Source organism: Cherax quadricarinatus, chromosome 9, assembly GCF_038502225.1.
Source record: "Cherax quadricarinatus isolate ZL_2023a chromosome 9, ASM3850222v1, whole genome shotgun sequence".
Lineage (NCBI taxonomy): Eukaryota > Metazoa > Arthropoda > Malacostraca > Decapoda > Parastacidae > Cherax > Cherax quadricarinatus.
In genome coordinates, this window is record NC_091300.1 from 63,893,918 (window position 1) to 63,913,122 (window position 19,205).

Here is a 19,205-nt window from a genome sequence, read left to right on the forward strand (position 1 = left end):
CCAGATAGATGACAGGAACGATTTGTCAGATGCCGTCGAATTGCAGTATTTGCAGTCACAGCTCAAGGGTAAAGCCTTAGACTTGGTCCGGCACTACCAGATTACTGACACTAATTACCAACATGCCAAAGACCAATTAGAAGACATGTTTAGCAATACTGAGGAGATAAAAGTGGCCATACTTTAACGGTTGTTGGATCTAGAGGCTTGCCGACATGACCGTCAAAGCCTAGAGAAGTTTTGTATTGAAATTATGAGCTTGACAAACAGTTTCAGAGATTTGCATGATGAAGATGATTCAGAATGGGTCTGTGGAAAATACTGTATATATTTTCCGTAAATACGGTAATTTATAGGTAAATAGATGGCCTATATTGTATTTAATAAAAATTATATTATGGAAAATGGGAAACTGAGCCTGCGCCTGCACAGAAGGGCACTCGCCATCTTGGTTTTGAATTTTGTACAAACGTTGGTGTAATGGGAAGAATTTTTCGTGCTCTAGAGGTTAAAATTGTGTTGACACCTCTCAAATAGGAGGCAAAATTGGTGGATGTGCATTCCTGCATAACTTGAGATATCAGACGACTGGACAAGACAGCTCCAGGAACCTCAGATAAGCTCTCTAGATTTGTGTGTAATTCTGGCCAGCATTATTTTCATAAATTTAGTTAGAGTGAGGTTTTCTGAGTATGATACACATTAATCTCCAGTCAAATTGGTGAGTGATATTAAGATATATTTTCCTTCTGTTATGTAATTGTGTATATATATAACCATTTATTATTTTTAATATACAGTCCACAAATTTATATATATTTACCAACATTCCTGGTGTATGTAGATTTCATTTAATAATAGGTCCAGAGCAACTTGTGGATATGACAGTGGTAGGTATCGAAGGGGGACATTTTTTGCAACCTAGGTGTCCCAAATTCCTACTTGTCTAACTGATAAATAATAATTATCTTTGTTCATTTACTGTTATGTATATAATGATACATTCAGCTAAATGCAATTTTCCACGTTTAAATTTGCCCGTTGGTCCTTCTTGAACCGGAGGTAATTAGTGAAGTCATTAATTAGTTAATTACTTAACAATTATATGTGAAATGACTGGAATATTGCTGGAATATTGCTGCACACTAACAGCACCTTTCAAGGCAGGTGAAATTGCCGACCTAGAAAATGTACAGAGAACTTTCACGGCGCGCATAACGGAGATAAAACACCTCAATTATTGGGAGTGCTTGAGGTTCCTAAACCTGTATTCCCTGGAACGCAGGAGGGAGAGATACATGATTATATACACCTGGAAAATCCTAGAGGGACTAGTACCGAACTTGCACACGAAAATCACTCACTACGAAAGCAAAAGACTTGGCAGACGATGCACCATCCCCCCAATGAAAAGCAGGGGTGTCACTAGCACGTTAAGAGACCATACAATAAGTGTCAGGGGCCCGAGACTGTTCAACTGCCTCCCAGCACACATAAGGGGGATTACCAACAGACCCCTGGCAGTCTTCAAGCTGGCACTGGACAAGCACCTAAAGTCAGTTCCGGATCAGCCGGGCTGTGGCTCGTATGTTGGTTTGCGTGCAGCCAGCAGCAACAGCCTGGTTGATCAGGCTCTGATCCACCAGGAGGCCTGGTCTCAGACCGGGCCGCGGGGGCGTTGACCCCCGGAACTCTCTCCAGGTAAACTCCAGGTAAGGAGGTGGATGTTAAGTTCACAAATTTACTGAATGCGTAGTGAATTATAATTATTACAATATTAATTTTGATAAGTCAAGTCTGGCTAAGTTTATATTAATTTGTATAATATTAATTTGATAAGACAATTCTGGCCAAGATTTATATCAGTGTATGTGTAATTGATAAGACAAGTGTGGCTAAAGATTATTAATGTATATAATATTAATTTTGCTATGCCAAATTCTGGCAAGGATTTATTAATTTGTATAATATTAATTTTGATAAGCCAAGTTTGGCTAAAGGTTTGTATTAATGCACATTTAAAATTATATTATAATTTTTTATATGTAATTGCTAAGCTCAAGTAGCTAGGATTTATTCAAAGGTAAGTTGTATCAGTGTTGTAAGTTGTAATCAGTGTTATTAATAAAATTGAATTTAATACATTGCATCATGGCTGAAAATGAGGAAATTAATATAGAAGACAAACATATGGAATATAGAGTAAAGAAAGCATCACTACAGGCTAGAAAAGGTCATGTAACCACGGCATATAATAAGTGCTTGGAATTAATGAATCAAGAAACTGTGAATACTGATGATTTAAAATTGTATTTAGATGCTTTAGGGAATAGATATGATTCATACAAATTATATTACAACAAATATGAAGGAGATTTATTAGTAAACTGTGTAGATGAGACTGAAATAGATCTCATGATTAATCAGTATTATGAATTAGAGGAAAAGATTCTTTCTTGTAAAAGTCAGGTCTTGAATAAATTAAAATGTGTAAACCAGGCAGTTGGTCAGTCTGTTCCAACAAATAATATGTCTTTGCCAAAACTCCCAGAATTGTGTTTGCCTGTGTTTAATCCTGGAGAAAATTGGGAGGAATTTTGGTCCATTTTTAAAGCAGCTGTGCATGACAGGAGTGACCTAGCTTGTGTAACTAAATTATTTTACCTCAAAGGACAGGTAAGAAGAGATGCTCACATACTCATACAAGCCTTTCCCAATGTAGATGATTCTTACAAGGAAGCAGTTGACTTGTTGAAGGTCACTTATGGTAATATAGAACAAAGTAGGTTGGATCTAGTGAATATCATTGTTAATTTAAAATCTCCAGATCACACTTACAAAGGTTTACAGCAGTTTAGAGTTAAACTGGAGAGCACTCTCAAAACTTTAAGTAATAAATATAATCTGAAGGAATCAGACTGGTTATTGAGTGCTATGGTACAGAATAAATTCAGCTGTAAAACACTTGAATGGCTCTCAAACAAATATCACAAGGGTTATTTTGGTCTGGAGGAAATAAGACTAGGTCTACAAGAATTAATTGTTCAATTGCAGACCAGCCAACTAACTCATTTTAAAGATGCAACACATAATAACTCTGAGGTATCTGTCAAGTTTCAGAAAGGGAAAAATTATCCCAATGGTAATAATCAAAATTCATTTCCTAAAAGAGTTGCATAGGTGCATATCAAGTAGCAAGAATCAGAAATAATGATTCTCCACAAGGTAAGAAGAATAAGTACCCTCCTAAGAGTAGCCCAGTTAATAAGAAACCAGTCAAAGAAAAAAGAGATTGTCTTTTCTGCAAGGGTACTCATTTTTCTAAGAATTGCAATGCATACAATTCATGGAATGATAAAGTTGAAAGATTGGAGGAACTTGACAGATGTATCAGATGTTTAGGTAATCACAATGTAAAGGATTGCTATGCCAAATTAAACAACTGTTATCAATGTCACAAAGGAAGACACCATATAGTCATGTGTAAGGGTCTATATGATAATGTTGATAATAATGATAATGTTGACAATCCTGACACAACAGTAGCTAATGTAAAAATTGCTGCTAATGTTAATAATGATGGTTTTGCTGAAGTAGCCTTACCTGTGCTACAGGTAAAAATTGATGATAAAAGGCATAAATCAAAAAAATGTAAATGCATTATTGGACCAGGGATCCCAGCGTACGTTCATAAAACGTAAATGTCTTGATGGTATGAAAGTACAGATGGGAGATCCCACAACTTTAAAATTATCTGGTTTTCTCTCGGATAAAAGGTCTCAATTGTATGACACTGTTTATGTAACTGTCAGGTTGGGCAATGAGAAAAAACGTGTTAATGCAGTAATTGTAGATAGACTTCCAGAGAAAATATCTACAGTAGGGCTTAGTAAAGCTACAGAAAGACTTTCACATAATTTTAGCACCTTCAGGTGTAAGTGATGATTCTGTAGGCCCAATAAATATTTTGATAGGTAGTGACTATTATGCCTCCTATGTAAAGGGTATGGTAAAGAAATGTGGTGTCACCCTTTTGAAGACTGCAGGAGGCCATGTAATGTATGGTAGGATTCCTCGTAATAATAATTCATGACTTGAGGAAACTACAAATACCATAACTGTGTGTCTTACTCATGAAATCGTACCCCAGTATAATTCTTCCATAGAGGATGGTGTTGAGCCAGTGCATAAATTGTGGGAATTAGACAGCATTGGAATAAATGTAAATGAAGAAAGTCCAGACGATTCTTTTACTCAGGAGCAATACCTGAGAGATGTAAAATTTGAATCTGGACAATACTGGGTGCGACTTCCGTGGAGACTGAACCATCCAGAATTGCCCACTAATTACAGAATGGCATATGGACAATTAAAGGCTTAGCTCCGCAAACTGAGTAAGACACCAGAATTGTTAACTGCCTATAATGATATAATTGCTGAGCAGTTAATTAATAAATTTATAGAAGAGGTACCTCCTGAGCAAGCCAAAATTTATGGTCACTATTTGCCACATCACGGAGTGAAGAAGGATTCTAAGACCACTCCTCTGAGAATTGTGTTTAATTGTAGTGCCAGGAGTAACAAAAATGTACCTAGTTTAAATGACTGTTTGATGACAGGTCCGTCGTTGACGGAAAAATTAGGAGATATTTTATTAAATTTCAGATTGAAGCACTATGCCTTTACGGCTGACATAAGTAAAGCTTTCCTTCGAGTGGGTTTACAAGAGGCTGACCGGGATTGTACCCGCTTCTTATAGCCTGAGAATCCTAGTGACCCACTTAGCCCTCTGAAAACCTTTCGCTTTAGAAGTGTATTATTTGGTGCTACATCCAGTCCGTTCCTACTTCAAGCGACGATAAATGCACACCTTAAACGTATGGGAAGTCCATTGAGTAAAATAATGAGCAAACAATTTTATGTGGACAATTTCCTGGGTGTGATGTCAACTGAAGAGGAACTGTTAATGACTTATGGAGAGGCTAATAAAATAATGCAAAGTGCAAATATGCCTCTGAGGGAATGGAATAGTAATTCGTCCAAATTAAAGGACAAAATAAGTAAAGATTTCCCTGGAGATGAAGTGCCAAAATGTAGTAATGTATTGGGATTAACTTGGGATACTGAGAGAGATTTGTTAATGTTAAAATCTAATAATTACAGTATGCCCAATAAATTAACTAAGAGAGTCTTGCTTGCTGAAGTTTCTAAATGTTTTGATCCACTAGGTTTAGTGTCACCCCTTACTATAAGAGGGAAATTATTAATTCAGGAAGCATGGAAACTTAAATGTGCTTGGGATGAAATTCTACCTGAGGAATTCATTAACAGGTGGGATGAATTAATTGGTGATTATGAAAAAATTCCAATGTTGGAGTTCCCACGCCAGGTGGCCAATCCAAATGGGAAAAATGTACTCCACATTTTTTGTGATGCTTCAAAATTGGCATATGGAGCAGTTGCTTACCTTCAATGTAATAGTGTTATTTCTCTTGTTATGTCTAAGGCTGAAGTGTCTCCAATTAAATCACGTACCTTACCTCAGTTGGAATTAACAGCCATTTATGTAGGTGTCAAATTAGCTAATTATATAAGAAATAAGTTGCAGGAGATAAATATTAGCGACACTGTAATTTGGTCTGATAATGAGATATCCTTACAATGGATTCGTAATGGAAACAGTAAAATTGTGTATGTACAAAACAGAGTCGCTGAAATTTATCAGATGCAAGAGAAGTATAATAGTTTGTGTCAGCATATGTTAACATTTAATCATATACCTGGTGAGGAGAATCCAGCTGATTTCTTGTCTCAAGGTTTACCTTATGCTGAATTTGTAAATGCTGTATCATGGTTTAAAGGACCGAGCTGGTTGGTAAATAAAGCTAATTGGCCTGTACAAAAGGTGTATATTGCTCCTGGTGAAATTACTATGACCACCGCTCCAATAGTTTGTCCTCCCTTAGCCATTGATATAAATAGGTATTCTTCTTTACCCAAACTAATCAATGTAACTAAGTTGGTGTTTAAATTTCTAAACAAGATGAATGTATCATATAAGTTTTCACATCCTCTTGAATATTGGATAAAGAGGGTACAGGAGGAAATCTATGGAAATGAGATTAAATTGATGATGGAAAGAAAAATTGTGAAAGGTTCTATAATAGAGAAATTGGGGCTGTATTTAGAGAACAATGTAATTAGGTGCAGAGGTAGGTTACAAAATGCAGAATTGGATGATTACTGCCCAAAACTCATCATCTAACAAATGTAATTGTTCTAAATGCCCATAAAAATGTAATGCATGGTGGGGTACAAGATACCTTAAATTGTATTGGGGAAACTTTCTGGATTCCACAAGGACGACAAAGCGTAAAAAGGGTGATTAAATCTTGTGTAATATGTCGCCGTGTGGATGCCAGATCCTTTATGTACCCAGGTCCTCCACTGTTGCCAAATCAGCAATTTGACTCATTTAGCAACGACCTCCCCCTGGCCGCAGTGTGGAAAATACTGTATATATTTTCCGTAAATACGGTAATTTATAGGTAAATAGATGGCCTATATTGTATTTAATAAAAATTATATTATGGAAAATGGGAAACTGAGCCTGCACCTGCGCAGATGGGCACTCATGACAGCTGGGGGAGTAGTGATAATGAATACCAGTATACACGATGAACTGCCAGGGAAGCTGAACCAGGTAGGGAGTGACGAACACTCAGCCACCTTGGGAAAACACTTGTACAGGGTCCGTAAAGAGGGAGATAGATTGCCATTAAATCCAGGGAACCTTGTATCAGTGGGACAAAAGGCTACCAGGGCATGTGGGCCTCTTGGTGGGAAAGTACGGAGCCGCTCAGTAAAGGCTAGACATACGAAAGACGTTAAAGTTAAAGGAAAGGGTGCTAAGACCACCGGAACCAACAGGTTTACACCCCCAGAGGTCCATGCAGGGGAAACTGGATGGTTGAAGTTAGACCGGAGTTTGCTCGACGAGAGTGGCCGGATGGCACTTGTGTCCTGGGTCCGCCATGGGGGCTCGTGGAAGGTGAACTTGATTTAGACTTAGTACAGTGGACCCCCGGTTAACGATTTTAATCCGTGCAAGAGGGCTCATCGTTATGCGAAATAATCGTTATGCGAATGAATTTTCCCCATAAGAAATAATGGAAATAAAATTAATCCGTGCAAGACGCCCAAAAGTATGAAAAAAATTTTTTTTTACCACATGAAATGTTAATTTTAATACACACAAACTGAAAAAGGCATGCACAATTACATGACACTTACTTTTATTGAAGATCTGGTGATGATTGATGGGATGGGAGGAGGGGAGAGCATTATCTTCTTACTGTTTAGAAGGGGAATCCCCTTCCATTAGGACTTGAGGTAGCAAGTCCTTTTCTGGGGTTACTTCCCTTCTTCTTTTAATGCCACTAGGACCAGCTTGAGAGTCACTGGACCTCTGTCGCACAACAAATCTGTCCATAGAGCTCTGTACCTCCCGTTCCTTCAAGACTTTCCTAAAATGGGCCATAACATTGTCATTGAAATAGTCACCAGCACGGCTTGCAACAGCTGTGTCAGGGTGATTTTCATCTATAAAGGTTTGCAGTTCAACCCACTGTGCACACATTTCCTTAATCTTTGAAGTAGGCACAATGGATTCCACAACTGGCATAGGCTTCTCAGGGTTAGCCCCAAACCCTTCAAAATCTTTTTTAATTTCCATACTAATTCTCACCCTTTTTACCACAGGGTTGGCACTAGAAGCTTTCTTGGGGCCCATGGTCACTTATTTTCCAGAAACAGCACCGAAAACACTGTAATAATACGAAATATTCCGAGTGTATGCTTGGATGTTACCGCGGAGGCTGGCTGGTAAACAATGGGACGGCCGGCACATGTGAGGGCACATTGGACGCGTCTCGGACGAAAATCGGTAAGCGGGTTTTTAATCGGTATGCGCGGCAAAAATTTTGCGATAAAAGTAATCGGTATGCGGAAAAATCGCTATGTGATGCCATCGTTATGCGGGGGTCCACTGTGGAAATTTATTTGGTCCCTAAAGTTTCACAGGACAGATACCGCATACAAAGGGGGTCCCAGAATGGCTGTAATGGAACGGCTGAGCTGGGTGGCCCTTAAACCCACCCAAACAAAAAATGTTCTCCCCAAGTTGGCGTGGTTGGTAAGCACTATTTAAGTTATAGATTTACCCTTCAGGGAAGGAGTAGGTAGTTTTACTGGTAGTACACTAATATTAGGTTTACTAAGGCAACTGTAGATAATAATTAAATAGACCTAAGACCTTAACATAGGTAGTAATAGGCCAATAATGTAGGCAAACACTAGGTTAAGTTAGCTAGGGAGAACTGGCAGCCCTAGCTTAAAGGATGAGGCGCGGGTCTGGAAGACACGAGCTCTCCCTTCTATGACCATACACCACCTGGACAAGACGTGCCGTGATCAGCAGACGGCGCCCCCCACGTGTCTTCACATATGAGACCTGGGGAAATCTGGTAGAGGCACCTCGATGTACCATAGATGACCTCCTCTGTCAGGCCCATACAGTAAGACAAGACCTCCACCTTTTCCGTAGGATTTCTGGCCAGTGTCTGGGGAAATTTGTGAGTGAGTTGATCTGTGGGCCTGTATGTAGCTGGCAGTGCATGCCCAGTATGTATCAGTGTCTCTTGTCTATCTAGAAGCTAGTGTCCATGTCTGCATAGTTGTACTAGGGGATACACACCCCCTTGGATATAGGAATTTCTGAGGTGCAGGCAGGTCACTAATATCGATTGAATATTGCAGGAATTAAGGCTCCCGGTTGCATGTGGTTTCTGAGGGGAAGTCCAAAGGGGCTAAGGCTAAGCTTAGGGAAGTTGAAGATCAGGATATATGCTGCAACACCAAGTAAGTTAGTCCTTTATACGTGCATGCAGGCGAGTTTCTTGCAACGTCAATCATTTGTGAAAATCTGTCCTATAAGCCACTTGTGAGGCTGAGGTACCAACCTCAGAGCTCGGTGTCAACAGAGTTTGCCAGGGTAGGCGACTCACTTGGAGGCAGTCCAGACAAATTTTCACAGGTTGCATTCCAGGATTATGTGAATTAGAGTAAGAGTAGGTTGTAGGAAGTGGGTTATAGTAAGTGTTTATGAACCTAGGAGAGAGAGAGAGAGAGAGAGAGAGAGAGAGAGAGAGATAGAGAGATAGAGAGATAGAGAGATAGAGAGATAGAGAGATAGAGAGATAGAGAGATAGAGAGATAGAGAGATAGAGATAGAGATATTGAGATATTGAGATATTTTGGGAATGTCATGCAAAAATGTTATTATACAGTTAAAAGTAGAATATTCTTTAAATTGGTACACACATCTTATGTGATGATGGTGCGTGTTGTGACGCTTTCCTCTGACCAAGATGCTATCATACAAGACTTTAAAATAGATGCTGTTTATCTAGGACTTAAACTTGGAGAGCAAAAACAGGATGTTTACTTGAAGTCTGTTTCCTGGGCCATGTGACATCCTGCTTCCTCATCGCTACGTCAGCGAATTATCCAGTTCATGAACCCATTGTTCAACTCTGTAAATATATAGTTTTTTTTTAATAATGTAATAGGTGTAGTTATAAGCCTAATTTTTAAAGGGGCAGAGAGATAAGCCAGCAGAAGGCTTCGGTCAGATGACCAAAAGCTCCAGTGGTGGGTCATCATATGACTAAGACTCGCATCAGGAAACACTTGTCCTGTTCCTTATATACCTAACCTAACCTATATAGTTTAAATGTCTCTGCAGAGGAGACAGTTTATGAGACATGGTTGTTAGCACGCTTGTTTCACTTATAACTATATTTCTTCACTTTGGACAGGTAGTTTACTTTAATCTCCCTTTCAAGGATTGAATTATTCTTGGCTAATAGTGAATAGGAGACATGCAGCATTAATAATCATCCTCATGCACCTACCAACATAGCAGTCGGTGGTGTATGCATGTCAGAACTACCTGTGATGTGCTGACGCGCATCATAGGTGATGCTGATGCGTATTGTGGAAAATTCTTTACAATTTAACTAAATTCAGCATGTGTAAATGTGGATATAATAATTGTGTATAAAAATGTGATGCTGATTTGACCCTTCAAGAAATTTTGTGTGAAGAAGGGTATGCAGCGTCTGCGGAGTGATACGGGGACGAGGACGCCATAGTTAATTTAATGTGTGAGCACTGGTTGTGGTGTAATCATCTAATAATCCGGTGTCATCAAGGTCATAAATGGGTGTTCCTGCCTAGATTTATATTGGGAATCTATTTAATGTCCCCCACTGAAAAATATGGACATGAAATTTACAAAACCTCCATACGTATTAGGTGGTAATAGTGGAAATGAAATGTAATTACACCGTTAGTCCTTTCATTTAGATTTCTCACTGGCCAGTAGTTTCCTATTTGTTAGGTAGGCGTGGGGGTGATCCAACTACAATACAAATGATAAGTTAGTGTATAAAATTTACTTTTCTAATGATATGGTTAAGAGAAAACCTTTCCTAGTCTCTGTAAAAATATTCCCATTAACCATTTCTAACAGTCAGCTCCTAAAATCATATACAGTCCACACTATTTTATAATTTACCATTATTGGTATTAATGTTTAATTATTAATTTTATGTCAGGTCAAGCTTTTTTGTGAGATTGGTGAAGGAGTGGGCATCTAAGGAGTGATAGTCCTGTGGCCTACTGTGACTAAGTCCCTCTTACCTCACCCAAACTACTTGTAACACCTCATGCTGGTAATTTCTCACACATATCATTGGTGGCTGACAGTAAAATGCCTCATTCATATCATTTCTGTTTATATGGAGGAGGTGAATGTATTCAGATATTTAGGAGTGGACATGTCAGCAGATGGGTCTGTGAAGGATGAGGTGAATCATAGAAGTGATGAAGGGAAAAGGGTGAGTGGTGCACTTAGGAGTCTGTGGAGACAAAGAACTTAGTCCATGAAATTATTATTATTATTATAATCAAAAAGAAGTGCTAAGCCACAAGGACTATACAGTTAGTCCATGAAAGCAAAGAGGGGAATGTATGAGAGCATAGTTGTACCAACACTCTTGTATGGGTGTGAAGCATGGGTGATGAATATTGCAGCGAGGAGAAGGCTGGAGGCAGTGGAGATGTCATGTCTGAGCACAATGTGTGGTGTGAATATAATGCAGAGAATTCGTAGTTTGGAAATTAGGAGGAGGTGTGGGATTACCAAAACTATTATCCAGAGGGCTGACGAGGGGTTGTTGAGGTGGTTCGGAGATGTAGAGAGAACAGAACAAAACAAAATGACTTCGAGATGTATAAATCTGTAGTGGAGGGAAGGCGGGGTAGGGGTCGGCCTAGGGTTGGAGGAAGGGGAGGTAAGGGAGGTTTTGTGTGCGAGGGCTTGGACTTCCAGCAAGCACGCGTGAGAGTATTTGATAGTAGTGAATGGAGACAAATCGTTTTTAATATTTGACGTGTTGTTAGAGTGTGAGCAAAGTAACATTCATGAAGGGATTCAGGGAAACCGGCAGGCCGGACTTGAGTCCTGGAGATGGGAAGTACAGTGCCTGCACTCTGAAGGAGGGGTGTTAATGTTGCAGTTTTATAACTGTAGTGTTAAGCACCCCTCTGGCAAGAGTGATGGAGTGAATGATGATGCAAGTTTTTCTTTTTAAGGCCACCCTGCCTATATATACATACCCCTCTGGGTTTTCTATTTTCTTTCTAGTTCTTGTTCTTGTCTATTTTCTCTTATCTCCATGGGGAAGTGGAACAGAATTCTTCCTCCGTAAGCCATGCATGTTGTAAGAGGCAACTAAAATGCCGGGAGCAAGGGGCTAGTAACCCCTTCTCCTGTATATACTACTAAATTTAAAAGGCAAAACTTTCCTTTTTCCTTTTGGGCCACCCTGCCTCAGTGGGATATGGTTGGTGTGTTGAAAGAAAGAATATATAAATCTTTTTGAATAACCTCAATCATTCTTGGCTAATTATTAAAATCAAATTAATCGCTAAACCCAACAGGGTCATACAGCGTTGCTTATTGCAGATGAATGTTGTTATACTATAATCAAACCCAAGCACTAAACCCACTAGGGTCATACAGCTTGGTTGATCAGACCCTGATCCACCAAGAGGCCTGGTCTCAGACCGGCCGCAGGGGCGTTGACCCCCGAAACCCTCTCCAGGTAAACTCCAGGTAAGTGCAAATTTGTTAATATTCTAACAGTTAAAAATACGAGAATCGTTGGGCTCTGAGTAATAACTAGAGAATGCCTCTTCTGATTGTTTTCAAACTTTTAGTGCAGAAGGTCAAAGTGCCAGTAATATCTGCATTGCTGAAGTACTGGGAACAATTCCTGCCCTTAAGTGGCACTGTTGAAGTTTTAGGAATAATTCCCACCCTTGTAAGCACTGTCCTGCTATATACTGAGGCTGGAAGTTCCCACCAGCTGAAGGGCACTGACAGGAATACCACAAGTTAACATTATTTACAGTAAAACAAGGTAATAGAAACATTCTAACAGTACAAGTTTATTAAGAAAAATTAAGAAAACAACTTGCACATACTGCTTGCTAATAGTCACAGACAAGCTCACAAATGAACCATTTACACCTCTCATTCAAAGCCATGAAATGATGGTAATAATCCTGGATAAAAAAATATGTTCAGTCAAAGTCAAAAAGGAAATATTAACCAGCTATGCATGACCTTATATTTGATATACTAACAAACAATTTGTATAACATTCACAAGTTAATTATCTAGTAACTAACCAAATTTATGTAAAACTTCGGCTACAGACGAGCAAAACAATAAATTACAATGCTCCAATTCTGTATGTCAAATTAAAACATGGTACTCCAGATATGCAGAAAAAATTAAGCTATTTAAGTATGACGCCTTTAAAAAAATTTAAGTTTTTAGCAGTGTGCTCTCACTGCAGCAAATGAAAAAAATTTCAAATTAGGTTATTAATTGCTACTCTATTCCTCACAGAGTTAAACATCGCCAACTATGAAACATGCACACAAGTTTCTTTTTAAAATGATCATGCCTTCAGAAACCTATACAAATTTTGTGAACAACTTCAAATATATATGGAGTGCGAGTGAAGGCTTTAACATTTGTTTCCCTATACAAGAGGGTAAGAGGCAGCAGTAGCAATGCCACACTGGTTATGCTTGTTTCGACTCATCTTGATGTAGCCTTCATCACCCCAAGTGGTGCCCCAAGAATTCTTGACCAGCCAGTAGTCAGTGCCGTCCTCGGTAGTGCCGTAACCCACAGCCAGGACACCGTGGTCCAGCTGCTCTGAGTTACATTCTGGTTCATCATAAACACCTGAAAAGTAAATTAAACCTAGTCAGTAATCAAAATCCTTTATTTAAATTTTATCAAAATTTAAAAACGACTTAAAATCATTTGATTTCTTACTGAAAGCTCAGAAGGGCATGTGTATTATATTGTTGAAGTTCCGTGAAGATTGCCTTAAAAAAAATCATGACACTTATGATACGTTTAGGTAAGTGAGAATACCAAGAACTGAATAACAATTCAAATAAAAAAAAGTCACAGTTCAATTATGTTCCCAAACTATAACCTAATAAAATCTTACAAGTGCAGTCATTATACTGAAGTTCGAAAACTGAATTTTTATGAAAATTTTCTAGCTAATTTCCAAATTTCTTCGAAGAGTACATTAACTAACAAATTAGTTTTTTGAAGATTTTAGATGACAATGACAACTTAGATATTGGTCTATGGTTATTTACATCAGTTGAATGTTGAGACACTAGCTTAAGCATATAAAGTAAAAATCGAAGTTAGTACAGGGTGCAAAAACATGAAAACTTACCATGACTGTAAAACTGGAATGAACTATGTGAAGCATCAATGGCAACAGAAACAGGTCCAACAGTAGCAACAGCTTTCTTCAAAGCCCCTTCACTTCCCTCACGAATATCAACAAAGCCAGTGTCTTCAGCACCAGACTTGCGTGGGTTATACCGACATTTGTCATCCTGGTGAAGTAACAATACTCTCACTACACTGATAATAATAATAATAATATAAATTATAATAAATATCCATGGGGTAGTACTAAACTCAGGTCATTTTGAAATCTTTGTAATACAAATGAATAAATTTCAGATAGTAAATATATTAAGTGCGAGTAGTGAAAAAATTTAGTCAACTTTATGAATACCTTCACCATGGTATAAATTTCAGAAAACAGCTACCACTTTAACTTTATCATCCCAGTGTAACAAGTCTCCGTAAATCTGATTGCATTATATTAGCTAAATCTTTCACTACTGACAACCATTATATCACAAATATTTTGTACGGAGATATCTGCTGCTTACCTCAGCTTCATATGGGTATGCTCCTTCGGTGTCAATTCCACCATTTTCCTTAATGTACTGGAAGGCATAGTCCATAAGTCCACCATTGCAGCCATTATTGCCATACTTGGTAGAACAGTCAATCAGGTTCTGCTCAGAGAGGCTCACCAGTTTACCAGTCTGGCGGAAGTGTTGACCTTCCAGTGATCCAGTCTGTATGACAAATAAACATTACGACAATTTTCTAACAATGGAGATAATAAAGTATCTATACTATATAAAGGGGTTTGCCGTAATTACAGCATTTAAATTATAAGAGGTCCCACAATAATTTATAAGAATTATAACTGAGCAATTCTTAAATAATTACTGATAAAAATACTGAGGAACAGACTAACAAGATGTATACACTACCTCACTTTGCAATCCTGTTAAGACCGAAAATGATGCCTTTTTAAAACACGTGAATATTGTAGTGATAATGCAGGTATTAATGACAATAATGCTCCAACGATGGAAAAATACATAGATCAAAATTACAATTTGGAAAAAGCAATAATTTTATCTATATAGCTGTTAAGTTCCAGGTTAACGCCGTAAAGCCGAAATTGCTGTAAAGTGGAATGCCCTTTTTTCCAGTTATAAATGCATATAAATGCCAGATAAGTATACACTAATATTAAGTTAGCAACACAACTAGGCATTAAAAAACAATAAAAAGTAAAATACACATATAGTACACTCATTACTTACCTTCAAATATATGAAGCCTTAATGTAGGTTGAGAGGTGAGTATTTATTGTAAAAGTCAGGTGTGGTAGCGCCAACATCAACTCCCACACCTACACGAAATACAGTGGAACCTTGGTATGTGACCTAAATTCATTCCAAAAGGATGCTCGAGTGCCGCTCCGTTCGAGTATCAAACAAGTTCTTCCCAACCAATTTTCTGTTTGGTTGGCTGTTATCACTAATTGTCATAGACCCCATGGTGACTTATTTGTACAAATACAAAAAAAACACTAAAAAATGAAAAGAAACACGAAATAATTTACATAGAAGTTTTGGCAGGTAGTATTTGTTTGGTCGAGTGCTGAGCTTTGTTCGAGTAGGGAGCTGGTCATATGCCGAGGTTCCACCATATACAACTTTAAATTTAAAGCAACCCAGAGTGATGCTCTGAGTAAAGGCATATGAAAGGAATAATTTTCTATGGTTACCCACAGTAATACTATTGTGTACACATTTTCTCTGGTTTGATACCCTCATCACCTTACTCTTATCTATGCTCAATGTCAAATTTCTTCCTTTACGCATCCTTCCAAACTTGTCCACTAACTTTTGCAACTTTTCTTTAGATCTCCCAAAAGCACAGTATCATCAGCAATAAGTAACTGTCTACCTCCACTTAGCATTTGATTCCCCATAATTTAAATCTACCCCTCTCCCCAACACCCTAGCATTTTCCTCTTCTACAACCCCATCTATAAATATGTTAAACAACTAGAAATATACAAATGATTAATATAGGAAGGCAAGTAACAAATGCCAGTTTACCAACTTAAGGTACAGCAAAGTGCATCATCATACTTAGTAGCCATTAATTTTCATACTAACACTTTGTATATTTAATACTGTGCTTACAATTAATAATGAAATGTAAACAAGTACAATAATACTCACAGCTGAGAATGACCAACAGGAGCCACATTGACCCTGGTCCTTGACTGGTGTCACAGCTCCTTTATCCCTCCAGTCAACACTCTGTGGCAGGATAACATCATCATCTGGCTCAATGAATGTTGCACCAGTGTAGAGGCGGCCAGACCTGTAGTTGCCTGTGTGGTTCCACTGGAAGCCATTCATTGTCGACACAAATTCATGAGGAAGCTGAAAGAAAATATTACACTGCATAAATTACAAAGTAAAGTAAAAGGACACAAGTGCAACTAATGTGACATTTTATTGTTGCAACGTTTCGCTCTCCAGGAACTTTGTCAAGCCGTTACAAACAGTACGTGGACACAGAGGGTATATATAGGCTCAGAGTGAGGTGAAATACTAGTGGTGGTAGTAGTAATAATACAATATGTTAGAACAATTAACTTGCACATGTGCAAGTTAATTTCGTTCATACAAGTTAATCTCGTTCATACCTCTCCTCCCTCTACAGATGTTCCTGGTGTCTACTCTATTTCTTGCACCTCCTGTCCTCTTCAATACTTTGGAGAAACTGACTGATCTCTTTCTGACAGACTTAGGGAGCACAAAAATAGTGTTAAGCTTGCCGATACTAACAATGCTCTGTTCTGTCACGTCAGAGATCACAGCCATCCTATTGACTGGTCTTCTGCTAAAACTGTCTTCCCTACTTCCAACTCTAACAGTCGCCGTCTAGTTGAAGCCTCTTTAATACACAACTTTCCTTGTATGAATCTTAGTCCTGGCTTCGTCTCTGTAGATGCCTTCCTCTCCCACTACATTGTAAAATGCTCCAAACTTCAGAACACCCATGACTTAACCTGATTCCTCATTTTTTCGTTTTCCTTCTTCTCCCTCTTCCCCTTTCCTCTTTCCTTCTTTTTTCTCCTCTGGGTTGTCTTTCTTTCTTCTGTCTCGTGTTTCTGTTCCTTCATTATTTATTTCGTCACTTCCCCTTCCCCCCACCTCTGTGCACTTGCTCTCCCTCTATGGGCACCTAGTTCCCTTGCAGTGCTTCCCTTTCTTTGTATTTGACTGGCTCCTCCTCCTTAATTCCCCACTACTACCACTACCACCACCACCACTACTACTACTGCTTCTACTACTGCTTCTACTACTACTACTACTACTACTACTACTACTACTACTACTACTACTACTACTACCCCACCACTACCTCTTCCTGCCCTTATATACCCGTCCTGCTCCAATTCTGGTTAGTGTGACTTTGTAAATGGCCCAAGTCGGACTGAAACGTCGTCGTAAGCTCCTCTCTTCTATGTGCGGGTTATTTGTGTATCCTGAGTTACATAAGCATTGTAATTTCTGTGTCCATAACACTGCCTTCAAGACCACTGTAATACATATAATTTAAATTTACAAGAAAATCTAATATTACAATTGTCTTGAAGTGTAAAAACTCATCAAAATAAAGAAACAAGTCACACTGCTGGGCTATATTGGGTTACTCTAGGTTGAATCTACATATTGTGCTTTTTGGCTAAATTCCACACTATCACAAAATTGTAATAAATCTGGAATGATTAAGTCACCCTTTTTGCCAGTCTATATTTATGCTAGTTGGGCAGTGTTACCCCATCATGCACTGCACAGACCCATCTAGTTTTAGATTTTTCAACGTGTCATATTCAGAACAGCAAACTCACAAGGAAGTAAAGAGTAGGACCATGAGCAAGGGAGCAGCAATGACCAGTTTTTTTTTTTTCCAAGTCAGGTAGGGAACAATTCTCATATACAGACATTCGCAATTTTTTATTGTGCTCTGATTTTGGCTGTGGCTTGGTAGGCAAAGCTCTTGTTTCACATGTTGAGGGTCCGGGTTCGATTCCTGGCGAGGGTGGAAACACCTGGTGTTTCCTTACACTGGTTGTCCTTGTTCACCCATCAGTAAAATGGGTACCTGGGTGTTAGTGGACTGGTGTGGGTCGCATTCTGGGACAAAATTGACCTAATTTGCCCGAAATGCTCAGCATAACAAGCGGCTTTCTATATAGTAGTATGTCATTGATGTCAGCTATGGTCTGTATACCTTGTACACGTACTTGTAGAAATAAAGATATTGTTGTTAGTTTAGATCATTAACCCTTTCATCGTCCAGAGCCCCAACCTGAAAATCTTCACACTATCCAGAAATTTAAAAAAAAAATTCTTTGTTTTTTCTTATGAAATGGTAGAGAATCTTTTTTTCTGCAGGTAATAAAACAAAAAGCACAAAAGCTGATGGAAAACAGACGAAATTATGCTTTGGCGAGTTTTGCAATGTTAGCAATATTTACGCATCGGTGATTTTGCTCACCGAGTTCTATTTTAGGCCAATTACATTGATCCAATTGACACATCAACTGCTTGTATTGATCCAGTTGATCAAACTGACCCATCAACTGCTCACATTTGGAAAAACTCACACGTGGATGCACTCGCAAGTAGAGGTTCCACTGTATTTGTGCAACCAACAAGATTTGTGTCAACCCCAGGGATGTGAAGGTAGTGGAAAAAGAACCATGGTTCAACCATCAATGAGAGGAACAAAACCCAAAAGTGATAATTATCTGTGAAGTGCTAAACCCACGAAGGCCATTCAGTACAGTGGTCGAGATTATCCTCCATTCACCAAAACTTGAGAGACATTCTACTTCTGCAGCCAGGCTTCAAAGTGGCAGTAAACAAGGAAGCTAGTTGAAGAGCCAGATATGAGGTTTATTTGTTTGTTTATTGGGTTTATTAGGGCCAGTGACAGCTTAAGATACATCAAGCCCAACTTCTCAATGTTTATAATTTGCTGTAGAAACATCGAATTACAATGGGATTTTCACCAAAATGTCGCCATATTCGTAAACTATTTTTCTGTAAACAAAACTTATTTTCCATATTTCTCAATTTATTTTATTTTCCACGTGCTGCATAAGGTCACCTGTCCCTGAATCCCTCATATATGTTACCGTGCTGCTCTCACTCCCTCCTTTACCTCCTCCCTCCAACTTTCCAAGGATGATCTCTACCTCTCCACAACAGATTTATACACCCTCCAAGTCATCCTATCTGGCTTGATCCTAACATCCAAACCACCTCAAAAGCCCTTCCTCGTCCCCACT

At 38.7% G+C, this 19,205-nt stretch overlaps 1 protein-coding gene across 2 annotated transcripts in view; it reads right to left on the reverse strand.

Annotated features, from left to right (window-relative positions):
- Nucleotides 1-12,560: 12,560 nt before the first annotated feature.
- The window catches only part of LOC128686051 (procathepsin L), a 34,704-nt gene continuing 28,059 nt past the window's right edge, over nt 12,561-19,205 (reverse strand). The window contains exons 4-7 of one of the 2 annotated variants that reach the window (XM_053772690.2): nt 16,075-16,281; nt 14,413-14,604; nt 13,902-14,067; nt 12,561-13,387 (exon numbers count right to left, since the gene is read on the reverse strand). In XM_053772690.2, coding sequence (XP_053628665.1) covers nt 13,179-13,387; nt 13,902-14,067; nt 14,413-14,604; nt 16,075-16,281 — 774 coding nt within the window. In that variant the 3' untranslated portion in view covers nt 12,561-13,178. The remainder of the gene's footprint in view (nt 13,388-13,901; nt 14,068-14,412; nt 14,605-16,074; nt 16,282-19,205) is intronic. The other variant, XM_053772691.2, reaches the window with a different exon arrangement.